Raw genomic sequence first — 19,638 nt, 5'->3', positions numbered from 1 at the left:
GACTTCCTAGGACGATCTGAATCTTCTGTATGCAGTTCAGGCTCTGCGATTTACTTGGACAGGACTTTTTCTGTCTACCGCACAGTTTAGTTACTTGTACTTTATGACACACAAACGTGGTTGGCTGGCTACAAAGCCGATCATTGCGCGTTGGATTTGCTCAGGGTGTCAGCGCATCCAACTGGGGCAGTAGCGACCTCCTGGGCAGTGCAATATGGGGCTTCAGCGGAACAGGTCTATTGTGCAGCTACCTGGTCCTATGTCCATACGTTTACTTGTTTTTATGCGTTTGTTCTAGATGATGCCCAGGATAAATTATGATTAGAAATTATATCTGGGTCCTGATTGGACGTTCTCTGCACACTATGAAAGAGTTGGTAATCATTTTCAGTGGTCATGTGCTGGTTATCGCCCTCCTTTGGTAATTAGAGATTATTTCAGTGTCGAATATCCATCGGAGGTTCCTTAAATTATTTGTACTTGGACACTGCTGAATATAGTAAACGGCAGACGTGTCAGTAGAGGGAATAACATTTTATACAGAGAAGCAGGGCAGCACCATCATTTTGTCCTCATTAAATCACACAAAAAAGACAGGCATTCTGGCTTTTACAGATTGTATGCAATAAACTTGTGGTGGGTAAAGTATTCTGAGGTTGTATAATCCCTTAGTAGGAGTTGGAAAAAACGTCAAGTTCCCATCATTCTAAAATGCATGGCATTCCAGCAGTAAGTTGTTAAAGAAAAAAATAAATTAAAATGTGTAATATTGAAATGATTGTCATTCAGTCCTGAAATTATGGGGGTCATTCCGAGTTGTTCGCTCGCTAGCTGCTTTTAGCAGCATTGCACACACTAAGCCGCCGCCCTCTGGGAGTGTATCTTAGCTTAGCAGAATTGCGAACGAAAGATTAGCAGAATTGCGAATAAAAATTTCTTAGCAGTTTCTGAGTAGCTCCACACCTACTCACAAATAGCGATCAGTTCAGTCAGTTTCGTTACTGGTTTGACGTCACACACACGCCCAGCGTCCGCCCAGCCACTCCCCCGTTTCTCCAGAAACTCCCGCGTTTTTTCCCTGAAACGCCTGCGTTTTTCCGCACACTCCCAGAAAACTGTCAGTTTCCGCCCAGAAACACCCACTTCCTGTCAATCACACTACGATCAGCAGAACTATGAAAAAACTTTGTTACGCCGTGAGTAAAATACTTATATCTGCAGGAGGGGCAGATATAACGTGCAGAGAGAGTTAGATTTGGGTGGGGTGTGTTCAATCTGCAATCTAAATTGCAGTGTAAAAACAAAGCAGCCAGTATTACCCTGCACAGAAACAAAATAACGCACCCAAATCTAACTCTCTCTGCAAATGTTATATCTGTCCCACCTGCAGTGCACATGGTTTTGCCCAACTGCTAACAAATTTGCTGCTGCGATCAACTCTGAATTACCCCCATTGTGTGAAAGTGCATGTACAAATCGGTATCTGATTGCTAGGTCGACTATGTCTATGTCAACAGTCACTAGGTCGACATCACATGGTCGACAGTGACTAAGTCAACACTGACAGAAGGTCGACATATGACTAGGTTGACATGGTCATCAGGTCGACATGTGCATGGTGGACACACATAAGGTTGACACCGGTTTTTAGGGTTTTTTGGACTTTTTTCATATCTTCTCTATTCAAGTGGGCATAGAGTTCTTGTTCAACTTTGTGGCAAACGTAGCGAGCCACCATGCCCTGAAGCGTGGCGAGTGAACTCGCTTCAACTGATGGTGGTCCCAGATGCCTTCACTTTCATTGTATCAAATGATACAATGCAGCGCCTATGCACTCCATTGTAGCCAATGGTGGGAACTTTGTGGTCAGCGGTTGACCGAAAGTAACCTCACCGCTGACAGCAAAGTTCCCACCATTGGCTACAATGGAGCGCATAGGCGCTGCATTGTATCTGTGCCGTGTGCTGCCTGACAGACACTACAGGAACACACAGCCAATCAGGATGGTGCCACGACGTGGCGCTCCCTGATTGGCTGAAGGGACCCTCTTTGACAGGAGTCAGGGGGCGTCCTGGCAGTACGTGGATTATTCAAAGGTCGGATTCTTCACTGGATCATGTGAGTATAATTTTTTTCACAGGTACCCCAAGGATTCTACATGGAGAAGAGAACCGAGCCTCGTGGGAACATAGGTAAGTATGTGTGAATGTTGGTGTGCATGTATGTAATAAAGTTGTATTGTCACGGTGTGTGTGTCCTGTATTTATTGGGGTATTTTTTTAGTAGTAGTACTACAGGTACCAGCGGGCCCGGTTTTCCACCGCATGCTGGTACTTGTAGTTCTCCAAGTACCAGCTTGCGGGGGAGGCTTGCTGGGACTTGTAGTACTGCTACAAAAAACAATATTCACAATTTTTCACAAGGCTATCAGCCCCCATCCGCCGCCCTTGGATGGGGGGGCAGCCTCTGGCTTCACCCCTGGCCCTTGGGTGGCTGGAGGGGGGGGACCCCTTGATTGAAGGGGTCCCCACTCCTCCAGGGTACCCCGGCCAGGGGTGACTAGTTGGGTATGTAATGCCAGGGCCGCAGGGACCAGTATAAAAGTGTCCCCCGGCTGTGGCATTATGTACCTGGCTAGTGGAGCCCGGTGCTGGTATTAAAAAAACTGGGGACCCCTACGCTTTTGTCCCCCGTATTTTTGGAACCAGGACCAGGCGCAGAGCCCGGTGCTGGTTGATTAAATATGGGGGAACCCCTGTCAATTTTTTCACCATATTTTTTCAACCAGGACCGGCTCAAAGAGCCCGAGGCTGGTTGTGCTTAGGAGGAGGGACCCCACGCAATTTTTCCCAGATTTTTTAAGACTTTAATCAACTTTTTAAGGTACACAATGAAGCCCTGCACGGATCTCGCAGATCCGGCCGGGATTATTTGTGTTTTTTCAGGCAGTGTTTTACTCATCACTCCCGTAAAACACTGCCTGATATTACGAATCACATCGACATCGGAAAAAACGATTGTGCAAAACTCGGCAGCTTAGTGAATGATCGTATCAGGATTCAAAAAGTTGCAGTAAAATGCACCCGATACCATTCGAGTTCAAACACCCTTCAAAACGGCCAAAACACGAATATTAGTAAATAAACCCCCATGTACGTTTGTAGATAGATCTTATATATATTATATTTAACTTGCATTTTCATTGGTGCAGGGGTGTCAGTGCTATGTGGCACATAGTTTTAGGGCGCCCCAGACCTAGGTCATGTAGTTTTCTACCAAGTTCCTGGAAATGAGTTGCTAAGCAAATAAGTTTAGCATGTTGCTTGCAGTGCTATCTTGAGCTGACTGGGGGACGGGGGGTGTCCAAATCCTGCAGGCTGGGCCATGCCCCTCCAGGAGCTGACTGGTCCCACCAACCTCCTCTCCTGTCTTTACACTCACTGTAAAATGCAATTTCTCTGACGTCCTAGAGGATGCTGGGACTCCGTAAGGACCATGGGGAATAGACGGGCTCCGCAGGAGACATGGACACTTTAAGAAAGACTTTAGACTCTGGGTGTGCACTGGCTCCTCCCTCTATGCCCCTCCTCCATACCTCAGTTTTAGACTGTGCCCAGAGGAAGATGGGTGCACTGCAGGGAGCTCTCCTGAGTTTCCTGCTAAGAAAGCATTTTGTTAGGTTTTTTTCTTATTTTCAGGGAGCTCTGCTGGCAACAGACTCCCTGCATCGAGGGACTGAGGAGAGAGGAGCAGACCTACTTAAATGATAGGCTCTGCTTCTCGGCTACTGGACACCATTAGCTCCATAGGGAGTGGAACACAGGTTCGTCCTGGGCGTTCATCCCAGAGCCGCTCCGCCGTTCTCCTCACAGAGCCGGAAGAAACGAAGAAAGAAAACTACTGAGGCGGCAGAAGCTCTCGGGTGCTTCACTGAGGTAACGCACAGCACTGCAGCTGTGCGTCATTGCTCCCATACACCTCACACACTCCGGTCACTGTAAGGGTGCAGGGCGCAGGGGGGGTGCCCTGGGCAGCAATAGAATACCTCTCCTATGGCAAATGACTATATACATGTACAGGTGGGCACTGTACATGTATATAATAGAGCCCCCGCCATATTTTATTAAGTTTAAGCAAGACAGAAGCCCGCCGCCGAGGGGGCGGGGCTTCTCCCTCAGCACTTACCAGCGCCATTTTCTCTCCACAGCACCGCTGAGAGGAAGCTCCCCGGACTCTCCCCTGCTTGACACAAGGTGAAAGTGGGTTTTAAAGTAGAGGGGGGGGCACATAATTGGCGATTATACATTACAGCAGCGCTACTGGGTAAACATTCTGTGTTTTTCTCCGGGGTCATATAGCGCTGGGGTGTGTGCTGGCATACTCTCTCTCTGTCTCTCCAAAGGGCCTAAAGGGGAACCTGTCTTCAGAAAAGAGTTTCCCTGTGTGTGTGGAGTGTGTCGGTACGCGTGTGTCGACATGTTTGACGATGAAGGCTCGCCTACGGAGGAGGGTGGAGTGCATGATTGTCAGGTCGCCGTCGGCAACGCCGACACCGGACTGGATGGATATGTGGAATGTCTTGAATGCTAATGTAAATTTATTGCAAAAGAGATTAGACAAGACTGAGGCTAGGGATCAGTCAGGTAGTCAGACCATGCCTGTCCCAGTGGCACCGGGACCTTCTGGGTCTCAGAAACGCACATTATCCCAGATCACTGACACAGATACCGACACGGATTCAGATTCCAGTGTCGACTGAGGATGCAAAATTACAGCCAAAAGTGGCTAAAGGTATTCGTTACATGATCATTGCTATTAGAGAGGTTTTGCATATTACTGAGGAACCCCCTGTCCCTGACACGAGGGTACACTTGTATAAAGAGAAAAAGCCTGAGATCACCTTTCCGTCCTCATTTGAGCTAAGCGAATTGTGCGAAAAGGCTTGGGAATCTCCAGACAAGAGACTACAAGTTCTCAAAAGGATTCTTATGGCGTATCCCTTCCCACAAAAGGACAGGATACGATGGGAATCTTCGCCTAAAGTAGACAAGGCGTTGACACGCTTATTCAAGAAGGTGGCACTGCCTTCCCAGGATACTGCTACCCTCAAGGATCCTGCGGATCGTAAGCAGGAAGCTACCATGAAGTACATTTACACACATTCTGGTACTGTTGTTAGGCCGGCTATGGCATCGGCCTGGGTTTGTAGTGCTGTCGCAGCATGGACAGATTCCTTGTCTACGGAGATTGAGACCCTAGATAAGGATACCATTCTAATGACCCTAGAGCATATCAAGGATGCTGCGTTTATATATGAGGGATGCTCAAAGAGACATTTGTTTACTAAGCTCCAGAATAAATGCTATGTCTATTTCTGCTAGGTGACTCTTGTGGACCCGACAGTGGACGGGGGATGCCGACTCAAAGCGGCATATGGAGTCGTTGCCTTACAAGGGGGAGGAGTTGTTTGGAGAAGGCCTCTCGGACCTTTGTCTCTACTGCTACGGCTGTTAAATCGAATTTTTTACCTTATGTTCCCCCACAACATACTAAGAAGGCACCTCATTACCAAATGCAGTCCTTTCGTTCAAATAAAAGCCAAAAAGGTACGGGGATCGTCCTTTCTTGCCAGAGATAAAGGCAAGGGAAAAAAGCTGCACACAGCTAGTTCCCAGGAGCAGAAGTCCCCCCCTATGTCTGCAAAATCCACCGCATGACGCTGGGGCTTCCCTGGGGGGGCCAGATCAAGTGGGGGCACGTCTTCGATTTTTCAGCCACGTCTGGGTTCACTCACAGGTGGATCCCTGGGCAATAGAGAATGTTTCTCAGGGATACAGGCTGGAATTCGGAGAGATGCCTCCTCGCCGGTTTTTCAAATCGGCTCTGCCAGCTTCTCCGTCAGAAAGGGAGTTAGTGTTAACTGCAATTCAAAATTTGTACCTGCACCAGGTGATAGTCAAGGTTCCTCTTCTCCAGCAAGGAAAGGGGTATTACTCAACCCTGTTTGTGGTTCCGAAACCGGATGGTTCGGTCAGACCCATTTTGAATCTGAAATCCCTGAACCTGTGCTTGAAAAAGTTCAAGTTCAAGATGGAATCGCTCAGAGCGGTCATCGCCAGCCTGGAGGGGGGGGGGGGGGGGATTGGATGGTTTCCCTGGACATAAAGGATGCTTACCTTCGTGTTCCGATTTTTCTTCCTCACCAGGCGTTCCTGAGGATTTGCGGTACAGGACTGTCATTACCAATTTCAGACGTTGCCGTTTGTGCTTTCCACGGCCCCGAGAATTTTCACCAAGGTAATGGCGGAAATGATGGTGCTCCTGCGCAAGCAGGGTGTCACAATTATCCCATACTTGGACGATCTCCTCATAAAGGCGAGATCTCAAGAGAAGTTACTGGACAGCGTGTCACTGTCAGTGAGGACGTTGCAACAGCACGGCTGGATTCTCAATATTCCGAAGTCCCAGCTGGTTCCTACAACGCGTCTGACCTTTTTGGGCCTGATTCTGGACACAGAACAGAAAAAGGTTTTTCTTCCGATGGAAAAGGCTCAGGAGCTCATAGCTCTGGTCAGGAACCTATTAAAGCCATAAAAGGTTTCAGTGCTTCACTGCACCCGTGTCCTGGGGAAGATGGTGGCATCGTACAATGCCATCCCCTTCGGCAGGTTCCATGCGAGGACTTTTCAATGGGACCTACTGGACAAATGGTCCGGGTCTCATTTACAAATGCATCAAAGGATCACCCTGTCTCCCAGAGCCAGGATATCTCTCCTGTGGTGGCTGCACAGTGCTCACCTCCTGGAAGGCCGCAGGTTCGGCATTCAGGACTGGATCCTGGTGACCACGGACGCGAGCCTCCGAGGTTGGGGAGCAGTCACACAGGGAAGAAATTTCCAAGGACTTTGGTCAAGTCAAGAGACTTGTCTTCACATCAACATCCTGGAACTAAGGGCCATATACAACGCCCTATGTCAAGCGTAGATCTTACTTCGCAATCGACCAGTTCTGATCCAGTCAGACAACATCACCGCAGTAGCTCATGTAAACCGCCAAGGCGGCACAAGGAGCAGAGTGGCAATGGCGGAAGCCACCAGGATTCTTCGCTGGGCGGAGAATCATGTAAGCGCTCTGTCAGCAGTGGTCATTCCGGGAGTGGACAACTGGGAAGCAGACTTCCTCAGCAGACACGATCTGCATCCGGGAGAGTGGGGACTTCATCAGGAAGTCTTCGCGCACATTGCAAGTCGGTGGGGACTACCCCAAATAGACATGATGGCATCCCGTCTCAACAAAAAGCTACAAAGGTATTGCGCCAGGTTAAGAGACCCTCAGGCGGTAGCTGTGGACGCCCTAGTAACACCGTGGGTGTTCCAGTCGGTATATGTGTTTCCTCCTCTTCCTCTCAATACCCAAGGTGTTGAGGATGATAAGAAGAAGAGGAGTGAGAACAGTTCTCATTGTTCTAGATTGGCCACGAAGGACCTGGTATCCGAATCTGCAAGAAATGCTCACAGAAGATCCGTGGCCTCTTCCTCTAAGGCAGGACCTGTTACAACAAGGTCCCTGTCTGTTCCAAGACTTACCGCGCCTGTGTTTGACGGCATGGCGGTTGAACGCCGGATCCTAGCGGAAAAAGGTATTCCGGATGAGGTCATTCCTACGCTAATAAAGGCTAGGAAGGACGTGACGTCTAAACATTATTACCGAATATGGCGAAAATATGTTTCTTGGTGTGAGGCCAGGAATGCTCCTACGGAAGAATTCCATCTAGGCCCTTTTCTTCACTTCCTACAAACTGGAGTGAATTTTGGCCTAAAATTAGGCTCCATTAAAGTTCAGATTTCGGCCTTATCCATTTTCTTTCAAAAGGAATTGTCCTCTTTACCTGAAGTACAGACTTTTGTGAAGGGAGTACTGCATATTCAGCCTCCTTTTGTACCTCTGGTGGCGCCTTGGGACCTTAACGTGGTGTTAAGTTTCCTTAAGTCACATTAGTTTGAACCACTTAAAACAGTGGAGTTGAAATATCTCACTTGGAAGGTGGTCATGTTGTTAGCCTTGGCTTCGGCTAGGCGAGTTTCGGAATTGGCGGCTTCATCACATAAAAGCTCCTATCTGATTTTCCAGATGGATAGAGCGGAGTTGCGGACCCGTCCTCAATTCCTACCTAAGGTGGTCTCATCCTTTCATATGAACCAACCTATTGTCGTGCCTGTGGCTACACGTGACTTGGAGGATTCAGAGTCCCTTGATGTGGTCAGGGCTTTGAAAATTTACGTGGCCAGAACGGCTAGGATCAGAAAAACAGAAGCACTGTTTGTCCTGTATGCAGCCAACAAGGTTGGCGCTCATGCTTCAAAGCAGACTATTGCTCGCTGGATTTGTGACACGATTCAGCAGGCGCATTCTATGGCTGGATTGCCGTTACCGAAATTGGTTAAGGCCCATTCCACTAGGAAGGTGGGCTCGTCTTGGGCGGCTGCCCGAGGGGTCTCGGCACTACAGCTGTGCCGAGCTGCTACTTGGTCGAGGTCAAACACTTTTGTAAAGTTCTATAAGTTTGATACCCTGGCTGAGGAGGACCTCCTGTTTGCTCAGTCGGTGCTGCAGAGTCATCCGCACTCTCCCGCCCGTTTGGGAGCTTTGGTATAATCCCCATGGTCCTTACGGAGTCCCAGCATCCTCTAGGATGTTAGAGAAAATAAGTTTTTACACTTACCGGTAAATCTATTTCTCGTAGTCCGTAGAGGATGCTGGGCGCCCATCCCAAGTGCGGACTTCTTCTGCAAGACTTGTATATAGTTATTGCTTACATAAGGGTTATATTATAGTTCATCGGTTTGGACCGAGACTGTTGTTTTTTCATACTGTTAACTGGATAGTATATCACAAGTTATACGGTGTGATTGGTGTGGCTGGTATGAATCTTGCCCTTGGATTAACAAAAATCCTTTCCTCGTACTGTCTGTCTCCTCTGGGCACAGTTTCTCTAACTGAGGTCTGGAGGAGGGGCATAAAGGGAGGAGCCAGTGCACACCCAGAGTCTAAAGTCTTTCTTAAAGTGCCCATGTCTCCTGCGGAGCCCGTCTATTCCCCATGGTCCTTACGGAGTCCCAGCATCCTCTACAGACTACGAGAAATAGATTTACCGGTAAGTGTAAAATCTTATTTTTTCATGCCTGAGGTCCCTGGAGAGGTGGCACTGTCGTGTAAGATTGAAAAGCTGCCAGTAAGGGTGAAGCACTTCAAGCGTCGCCATTGCATATAATGTGAAAAATGAAAGTCATCGCATTAACTAGGGCACTGTTATTGGGCATAACATGCAGTAGGGTATTACTATGAGGCATACCTTAACTAGGCCACTGCTGTGGGGTATAACATTAACTAGGGCACTTTTATGGGATATAACATTAACTAGGGCACTTCTATGGGATATAACATTAACTAGGGCACTTTTATGGGCTATAACATTAACTAGGGCACTTTTATGGGATATAACATTAACTAGGGCACTTTTATGGGATATAACATTAACTAGGGCACTTTTATGGGATATAACATTAACTAGGGCACTTTTATGGGATATAACATTAACTAGGGCACTTCTATGGGATATAACATTAACTAGGGCACTACTATGGGATATAACATTAACTAGGGCACTACTATGGGATATAACATTAACTAGGGCACTACTATGGGATATAACATTAACTAGGGCACTTTTATTGGGTATAACATTAACATTAATTAGATCACTACTATGGGGTATAACATTAACTAGGGCACTTTTATGGGCTGTAACATTAATTACATTAACTAGGGCACTACTATCTGGCATAAAATGAACAACCGCTGCGGGCAGAGGTGGGGCCACTTCAGAAATGTTTGCTATAGGGCCCATAATGTTCTGGATAGAGTGATCATTTTCTTTTTTTATTATGGCACTAGAGTCCAACTTTGTCCCAACGCCTTACTGAAGAAATGAAAGCTTGGCACACGCACAAAACAACCATTACTATGTGAAGTTTAGTACAGCTAAATTCACTCAATTGCTTTGTGATCTGATGTTTGTCCTGTGAGCTATTATTAATTAGCGGTAAAGGAATAGAATACGGAGACGGAGTTTGCTTCTTTAATAGCACACACACTACAGGCCTGAGTAAATTGGCTTACAGTGTGTTGCTAAGTAATACTTTGTGTCTGCTTTTCTTGATGATGCTCATATCTGTCTTTGGGAAATGATCTGTGACAATAGGATGAGCTACGCAGTGGCAGCTATTCAGAGAAGTGGTCTTACCAGAGAATAAACTGCACGTAACATTTGGAGTATGTTTATATCAATGAGCAATGTATTCTACAGTACATGTGTATTTACCTCATCAATCTCTTCCACAAGATGCTCATGAAGCCTGTCGAGCAGAGAACCGGCTTTGCTGGAAATTGCAGCATACTTTCCTCTGCATGACATGAAGGCTCTTTCTGAACATTTTCTTGTCTGAGTCACTTTGAGCGTTGCTGCAGTTGACTCCTGCACATACAAAGGATGCTCTGTGCTGTGTTATTACCATTCGTTCTATGTGACCGTCAATATCTTTGTTCAAGACTTTTCAGATTTGTTCCTAACATAAAATGTAGATTTTATTTGGCTTTGTCTTGTTTAAACTGTTCTAAAGCAGTGTATGGAGTTTGCATTAATAATTGAGGGATTTGCACACACTTAATTTGCATGTTGCCCATTTATGCTACTGTTCCTGACCAATTTGATGTAATCTTAGTGATTTTGAACTTTCTGGTGGTTCCCAAGCGTCACTGCATTAACTTTCACATCGTACAGTGCTTGCACAAAAGTACCTGAGTTCCATGACCTTAAATAGTTATTAAATGTATTTTGACTTTCATGTACAAGCTGTATTTTTGTGATAACAATTTGCGAATGTAATTACAGTGTCAGCATCTTTCTCACTCAAAATGTGCTTCTTTTTTGTATGAATACAACAACTGGAAGTTACAAAACTACCCTGCTAGATTGCACTGATCAATTCTGTGTGTGATTCAGGGTTGTTAGCAATTCAAAAAAGCACACAACTGGGCAAAACCATGCTGCACTGCAAGTGGGGCAGATATAACATATGCAGAGAGGCTTACATTGGGGTGGGTTATATTTCTTCTGTGCAAGGTACATACAGGCTGCTTTTGCATGTAGCCCACAAATGTTAGGCAACTTTATTTTTAAACTGCAATTTAGATTTCAGTTTGAACACACCCCACCTAAATCTAACTCTTTCTGCACATGTTACATCTGCCCAAGACCTGCTGTGTTGAGAGGGGCTGTTTGGGGTAACTGAAGCCACGGTGTATGACGACACATCTTTGTGCATCAGTGCTAGGCTGTGAACTCGATGTTTGCATTGCCTATTATGTGCAAGAAAATAAAGTTGAATATGTGGGCACACAAAGCACCCATCTGCCACTAACCTAACCTGACCTTTTCCTCAAGCTGCTCTTTGAAAACAGATGCCTTTTCAATGCCTTTATTCTATCTTGCAGTGGGTTTCAGGCAGCATGCTCTTTTACTTTGCTGTTATTGGCTCCGATTAGGGAAGGCTTTTATAAGCAGTGTGGAGCAAAGTCCTGCAGCACCATCCACCAGGGAATATAGGGCACACCAGGGCATACTGTATGTTTACTGTTTTTATTAGCTGTTTTGCTACATGCAGGGGAAACTGCTCCACTGTAGGACAGCAACTTCTGTTTTACAAATGTGCATAGTAATGTGCATAGTAATGCAAGGGACAAAGCAGTCACACCAAAATTACCTATTTCTGTCCTCATGTGAAAAGAATAAAATGGGGGGAAAAGTGTGTGATTTTTGTTTTAATAGTGCAATATATAGGCCATATGACATCTCCTTGTATGGGTGTGAATCAATCAGCTTTGAATTATCAGAGGTACTTTGCATGCTAATACTATGCTGGTTATCTGGGCAGTATACCCTATAGAAGGCAAGCAAAATGCAAGCGTGTCTTACCACCTGTAATCACCTACAGATAGATTTCTTTTTAAAGAGATACTGTATCTGCACAAACTCCATTTATTTTTCTTATGAACCCCTCCGGCTCCTACCTAGAATAAGGATTTATTTTTCTTATGAACCCCTCGGGCTCCTACCTAGAATAAGGATGATGATCCATGTGCATATTTTTGGTTATTTGTAGATATCTCTTGTGGTGCCCACACACGGTGAGATCTGTGCTAGGTGTGATTTGAGCCTATACAATGTGTGCTATGCGATTTGGACTAAGACTAGGGGCTCTTTTAGTACATTTTAACCCCTGGATGTCAAAAGGTACCTTTTGTTGGATAAAGCACTCTTTTAGAAGTCTACTGGTTTGCTTTTCCTATACTTTTTTACTTATAAAGTAAGTATAATCTAAGCCAGGATCATCATTCAGATACAGGACTAATTGTGTAGAGGAACTAGTCGCGATGCGATATGAACTAAAAATTGCAAATCGCACCGTGTGTGGGCACCATTAGAACTTTGAAAACCATAGTTTTATTTTGTCGTGTTTTCTCATGTCTTTCTCTATCACTGAGCTTTTTTAGTATTTTCTGTGATTGAAGGGGAAAAAACCCACACTTCAATGGATGACTTTGTAGACAGTCCAACAATAGGCGTTCTTATGTTACTAGGTGCTCTTTTAGTACATTTTAACCCCTGGATGTCAAAAGGTACCTTTTTGTTGGATAAAGCACTCTTTTAGTAGCCTACTGGTTTGCTTTTCATATACTTTTTTACTTATAAAGTAAGTATAATCTGAGCCAGGATCATCATTCAGATACAGGACTAATTGTGTAGAGGAAGAAGCACTACAATAAGCACTGAAGTTGTCTCAGAAAAAGTGCAGATAGTGAATGTGGAGGCCTCATGTTTTTCAAACAATATATGACTGACTGTTGGGTCTGCAACTTTCTCTACTGCAGCCACATTGTAGGTGAGAAGCCGGAGTGCTGGAAACCTTGACATATATTTTTAAAAACATCTGATGTATTTAAAAGTTATTTTATTAATACATAGTATTGTTGGTTAAAAGATAATTAACTAAAGCTGTTTTAAATTAATTTAGGTCCTTCTGCAATAGCAAAATAATAAAATAAGGGAACTGAATGATTCTATTTTTTACCTGTCTTTGTAGAATAAAAAGCTAATGTACAACTGTTCTTCCATTCTCCCCTTTATCTCCTGTGTTCCTCTTCCTGGCCAGGTGTGGATGATTGGGAGTGTGTTCTCTGACTAGTGTGCAGCTGCTCAACGCAAACCAAGATACAATGCCACCGCCTTCGGATATTGTGAAGGTGGCTATTCAGTGGCCTGGGGCTTTCCCAAAATTGATGGAAATAGATCAGGTATGTAACTGCCTTCTAATAACACCATATGGATTAATAATACAACACCACTGCAAATATGCATCTCTCTTTTTAAAATAAAAAAGTATGTTTGTCATTTGCTGAAACTATGTATTATAGTACCTGATTCAGAGGTGGATTCAGTGGTGGTCGGGGATGTATCTTCCATAGCAGCAGATCTGAGAATTTATGTACATGCAGCAGAAAGTGTCCTTTGGAAAGAGATGCCCACTGCAAGCTTCTCTGATCCGCTGCCTGCAGGTGATGACGCGGCATTGGGTCACCATCGTGACTATAGTGGGCTAAGGTTGCTCAAAATGTCCAGCTGCCGAGGCGCTGCATCCAATGACCTCGGCATGCCCCTAAAACTCTAGTGACATGCCTCCCTTTAACTGCTTCTCCCCTTCACCGCCGTGACCAGTGTTACAGCAGGATGGCGGCACATGTGTACTGCAGCACAGGCAGCTGCAATCAAATCGGTCCAGGGTCCAATTCTGAATCAGGCACATGGTTTTCACAATCTTTTCACATTTTTTTAGGTTTATGGAAATGTATTAAGCTGCTCCAAACCCTTTAATTCATATTTCTCTATCGTCCTAGTGGATGCTGGGGTTCCTGAAAGGACCATGGGGAATAGCGGCTCCGCAGGAGACAGGGCACAAAAAGTAAAGCTTTACGATCAGGTGGTGTGTACTGGCTCCTCCCCCTATGACCCTCCTCCAAGCCTCAGTTAGATTTTTGTGCCCGGCCGAGAAGGGTGCAATCTAGGTGGCTCTCCTAAAGAGCTGCTTAGAAAAGTTTAGCTTAGGTTTTTTATTTTACAGTGAGTCCTGCTGGCAACAGGATCACTGCAACGAGGGACTTAGGGGAGAAGAAGTGAACTCACCTGCGTGCAGTATGGATTGGCTTCTTTGGCTACTGGACATTAGCTCCAGAGGGACGATCACAGGTACAGCCTGGATGGTCACCGGAGCCTCGCCGCCGGCCCCCTTGCAGATGCTGAAACGAGAAGAAGGTCCAGAATCGGCGGCAGAAGACTCCTCAGTCTTCTTAAGGTAGCGCACAGCACTGCAGCTGTGCGCCATTTCCTCTCAGCACACTTCACACGGCAGTCACTGAGGGTGCAGGGCGCTGGGAGGGGGGCGCCCTGGGAGGCAATGTAAACCTATTTTTTGGCAAAAAATACCTCGCATATAGCCTCCGGGGGCTATATGGAGATATTTAACCCCTGCCAGAATCCGTTAAAGAGCGGGAGACGAGCCCGCCGAAAAAGGGGCGGGGCCTATCTTCTCAGCACACAGCGCCATTTTCCTCACACAGCTCCGCTGGTCAGGAAGGCTCCCAGGCTCTCCCCTGCACTGCACTACAGAAACAGGGTAAAACAAGAGAGGGGGGGCAAAATTGTGGCAAAAATATATATATTAAAGCAGCTATACAGGGAGCACTTATTATAAGGCTATCCCTGTCATATATAGCGCTTTTGGTGTGTGCTGGCAAACTCTCCCTCTGTCTCCCCAAAGGGCTAGTGGGGTCCTGTCTTCTTTAAGAGCATTCCCTGTGTGTCTGCTGTGTGTCGGTACGTGTGTCGACATGTATGAGGACGATATTGGTGTGGAGGCGGAGCAATTGCCAAATATGGGGATGTCACCCCCTAGGGAGTCGACACCAGAATGGATGGCTTTATTTATGGAATTACGGGATAGTGTCAACACGCTAAAGCAGTCGTTTGACGACATGAGATGGCCGGACAATCAATTAGCACCTGTCCAGGCGCCTCAAACACCGTCAGGGGCTGTAAAACGCCCGTTACCTCAGTCGGTCGACACGGACCCAGACACAGGCACTGATTCCAGTGGCGACGGTGACGAATCAACCGTATTTTCCAGTAGGGCCACACGTTATATGATTTTGGCAATGAAGGAGGCGTTACATATTGCTGATACTACAGGTACCACAAAACAGGGTATTATGTGGGGTGTGAAAAAACTACCTATAGTTTTTCCTGAATCAGATGAATTAAATGAGGTGTGTGATGAAGCGTGGGTTGCCCCCGATAAAAAACTGCTAATTTCAAAGAAGTTATTGGCTTTATACCCTTTCCCGCCAGAGGTTAGGGCGCGCTGGGAAACACCTCCTAGGGTGGACAAGGCGCTCACACGCTTATCAAAACAAGTGGCGTTACCCTCTCCTGAGACGGCCGCACTTAAAGATCCAGCAGATAGGAGGATGGAAAATATCCAAAAAAGTATATACACACATACAGGTGTTATACTACGACCAGCTATAGCGACAGCCTGGATGTGCAGTGCTGGGGTAGCTTGGTCAGAGTCCCTGATTGAAAATATTGATACCCTGGATAGGGACAATGTTTTACTGTCTTTAGAGCAAATAAAGGATGCATTTCTTTATATGCGTGATGCACAGAGGGATATTTGCACACTGGCATCACGGGTAAGTGCTATGTCCATTTCGGCCAGAAGAAGTTTATGGACGCGACAGTGGTCAGGTGATGCGGACTCAAAACGGCATATGGAAGTTTTGCCGTATAAAGGGGAGGAGTTATTTGGTGTTGGTCTATCGGATTTGGTGGCCACGGCTACAGCCGGGAAATCCACCTTTTTACCTCAAGTCACTCCCCAACAGAAAAAGACACCGACTTTTCAACCGCAGCCCTTTCGTTCCTTTAAAAACAAGAGAGCAAAGGGATATTCATATCTGCCACGAGGCAGAGGAAGGGGGAAGAGACTGCAACAGGCAGCTCCTTCCCAGGAACAGAAGCCCTCCCCCGCTTCTACAAAAGCCTCAGCATGACGCTGGGGCTTCTCAAGCGGACTCGGGGGCGGTGGGCGGTCGTCTCAAGAATTTCAGTGCGCAGTGGGCTCACTCGCAGGTAGATCCCTGGATCCTGCAGATAATATCTCAGGGGTACAGGTTGAAACTAGAGACGGATCCACCTCGCCGTTTCCTGAAGTCTGCTTTACCAACGTCCCCCTCCGACAGGGTGACGGTCTTGGAAGCCATTCACAAGCTGTACTCTCAGCAGGTGATTGTCAAGGTACCTCTTTTACAACAAGGAAAGGGGTATTATTCCACTCTATTTGTGGTACCGAAGCCGGATGGCTCGGTAAGACCTATTCTAAAAAACCGGTGTTGATCCAGTCGGACAACATCACGGCAGTCGCCCATGTAAACAGACAGGGCGGCACAAGAAGCAGGAGTGCAATGGCAGAAGCTGCAAGGATTCTTCGCTGGGCAGAGAATCATGTGATAGCACTGTCAGCAGTGTTCATCCCGGGAGTGGACAACTGGGAAGCAGACTTCCTCAGCAGACACGACCTTCACCCGGGAGAGTGGGGACTTCATCCAGAAGTTTTCCACATGCTTGTAACCCGTTGGGAAAGACCAATGGTGGACATGATGGCGTCTCGCCTCAACAAAAAACTGGACAGGTATTGCGCCAGGTCAAGAGACCCGCAGGCAATAGCTGTGGACGCGCTGGTAACGCCTTGGGTGTACCAGTCGGTGTATGTGTTTCCTCCTCTGCCTCTCATACCAAAAGTATTGAGAATTATACGGCAAAGAGGCGTAAGAACGATACTAGTGGTTCCGGATTGGCCAAGAAGGACTTGGTACCCGGAACTTCAAGAGATGATCACGGAGGATCCGTGGCCTCTACCTCTGAGAAGGGACTTGCTTCAGCAGGGTCCCTGTCTGTTTCAAGACTTACCGCGGCTGCGTTTGACGGCATGGCGGTTGAATGCCGGATCCTAAAGGAAAAAGGCATGCCGGAAGAAGTCATTCCTACCTTGATTAAAGCAAGGAAGGAAGTAACCGCGCAACATTATCACCGCATTTGGCGAAAATATGTTGCGTGGTGCGAGGATCGGAGTGCTCCGACGGAGGAATTTCAACTGGGTCGATTCCTACATTTCCTGCAATCAGGATTGTCTGTGGGTCTCAAATTGGGATCTATTAAGGTTCAAATTTCGGCCCTGTCGATTTTCTTCCAGAAAGAATTGGCTTCAGTTCCTGAAGTCCAGACCTTTGTTAAGGGAGTACTGCATATACAGCCCCCTGTGGTGCCTCCAGTGGCACCGTGGGATCTCAATGTTGTTTTGGACTTTCTCAAATCTCATTGGTTTGAACCACTAAAAAATGTGGATTTGAAATATCTCACATGGAAAGTGACCATGCTACTAGCCCTGGCTTCGGCCAGGAGAGTGTCAGAACTGGCAGCTTTATCTTACAAAAGCCCATATCTGATTTTCCATTCGGACAGGGCAGAACTGCGGACTCGTCCACATTTTCTCCCTAAGGTGGTGTCAGCATTTCATCTGAACCAGCCTATTGTAGTGCCTGCGGCTACAAGCGACTTGGAGGACTCCAAGTTGTTGGACGTTGTCAGAGCTTTAAAAATATACATTTCAAGGACAGCTGGAGTCAGGAAATCTGACTCACTGTTTATACTATATGCTCCCAACAAGTTGGGCGCTCCTGCGTCTAAGCAGACTATTGCTCGCTGGATTTGTAGTACGATTCAGCTTGCACATTCTGTGGCAGGCCTGCCACAGCCAAAATCGGTAAAAGCCCACTCCACAAGGAAGGTGGGTTCTTCTTGGGCGGCTGCCCGAGGGGTCTCGGCATTACAACTCTGCCGAGCGGCTACGTGGTCGGGGGAGAATACGTTTGTAAAATTCTACAAATTTGATACCCTGGCTAAGGAGGACCTGGAGTTCTCTCATTCGGTGCTGCAGAGTCATCCGCACTCTCCCGCCCGTTTGGGAGCTTTGGTATAATCCCCATGGTCCTTTCAGGAACCCCAGCATCCACTAGGACGATAGAGAAAATAAGAATTTACTTACCGATAATTCTATTTCTCGGAGTCCGTAGTGGATGCTGGGCGCCCATCCCAAGTGCGGATTATCTGCAATAATTGTACATAGTTATTGTTACCTAAATCGGGTTATTGTTGTAGGGAGCCATCTTTCAGAGGCTCCTCTGTTATCATACTGTTAACTGGGTTTAGATCACAGGTTGTACGGTGTGATTGGTGTGGCTGGTATGAGTCTTACCCGGGATTCATAAATCCTTCCTTATTGTGTACGCTCGTCCGGGCACAGTATCCTAACTGAGGCTTGGAGGAGGGTCATAGGGGGAGGAGCCAGTACACACCACCTGATCGTAAAGCTTTACTTTTTGTGCCCTGTCTCCTGCGGAGCCGCTATTCCCCATGGTCCTTTCAGGAACCCCAGCATCCACTACGGACTCCGAGAAATAGAATTATCGGTAAGTAAATTCTTATTTTTTATAGTAATCGGATCGCGTTCCCCATACTTATAATGGGAAACGCGAGCTGGGCAAATGTACTTAAGGAAAAAAAAGTGACAATAAGCCCTGTGATAATTACACCAGCTTCAGGTGGCTTAATCACAGGCATCACTGCGATATACCTACTTCTGCAAAGCTTACTCTGTATTGAGTCTCATATCAAATACATTGTTAGTTATAAAATGTTTCTTTTTTATACTTTTTGTTACATTACATAATGTTCTAGACTTAAGTCTCACAATGAATCTACCAGTAAAAGATAACAATGAAAGGACACATTTGAGTTTTATAAAAGAATGAAATGTGACTGTACCCTCTTCCAGTATGCATTAGACGGCTTTACATCCAGTTAGCACAATGCAATAATGTACTAAAGTCCTGTTTTTATTCTGTTATGTAATATGAATGCTTTTACACATTTATGCCAGGCTGTTCATGTATAACTGGCAGCCGGAGTACTAATTATTTCTCTGGCTGATACACAGATCAATGCATTCCAAATTCAGAATAATTTACTTGCATTTATCCATGGTAGTAGTATATAATCTAGCTTTAGTTTCCCTGCACATTTAAAGGTGTAAACATGGGGCAAACTTGTAAGTTTGCTTCACTTATTGTCCGCTTACTATTGCCATGTTTTTAATGGGATCCGGTCTTTCGGTCGACTGCACTTACGTCGACCACTACAGGTCGACATGATCACACGGTCGACATAGAAAAAGGGCGACATGAGTTTTTCACATTTTGTTTTTCATTTTAACTTTTCCATACTTTGCGATCCACGTGGACTGCGATTGGGAATAGTAACCTTGCCCGAAGCATGGCGATCGAAACGAGCCATGTGAGGTTACACGGTGCACTAATTGGGGTTCCCGGTCACTTTTTATGACGAAAACG

The 19,638-nt window shown here is 46.2% G+C and overlaps 1 protein-coding gene across 4 annotated transcripts in view; it reads left to right on the top strand.

Moving 5' to 3' along the window:
• ELMO1 (engulfment and cell motility 1) overlaps positions 1-19,638 on the top strand; it is a 910,002-nt gene that overhangs the window by 113,809 nt on the left and 776,555 nt on the right. For all 4 annotated transcript variants that reach the window (XM_063922511.1, XM_063922512.1, XM_063922514.1 and 1 more), the window contains one exon: positions 13,272-13,413. In XM_063922511.1, coding sequence (XP_063778581.1) covers positions 13,336-13,413 — 78 coding nt within the window. In that variant the 5' untranslated portion in view covers positions 13,272-13,335. The remainder of the gene's footprint in view (positions 1-13,271; positions 13,414-19,638) is intronic.

This window comes from Pseudophryne corroboree, chromosome 5, assembly GCF_028390025.1.
Source record: "Pseudophryne corroboree isolate aPseCor3 chromosome 5, aPseCor3.hap2, whole genome shotgun sequence".
NCBI lineage: Eukaryota > Metazoa > Chordata > Amphibia > Anura > Myobatrachidae > Pseudophryne > Pseudophryne corroboree.
This window is presented reverse-complemented; position numbering and strand designations above follow the sequence as displayed.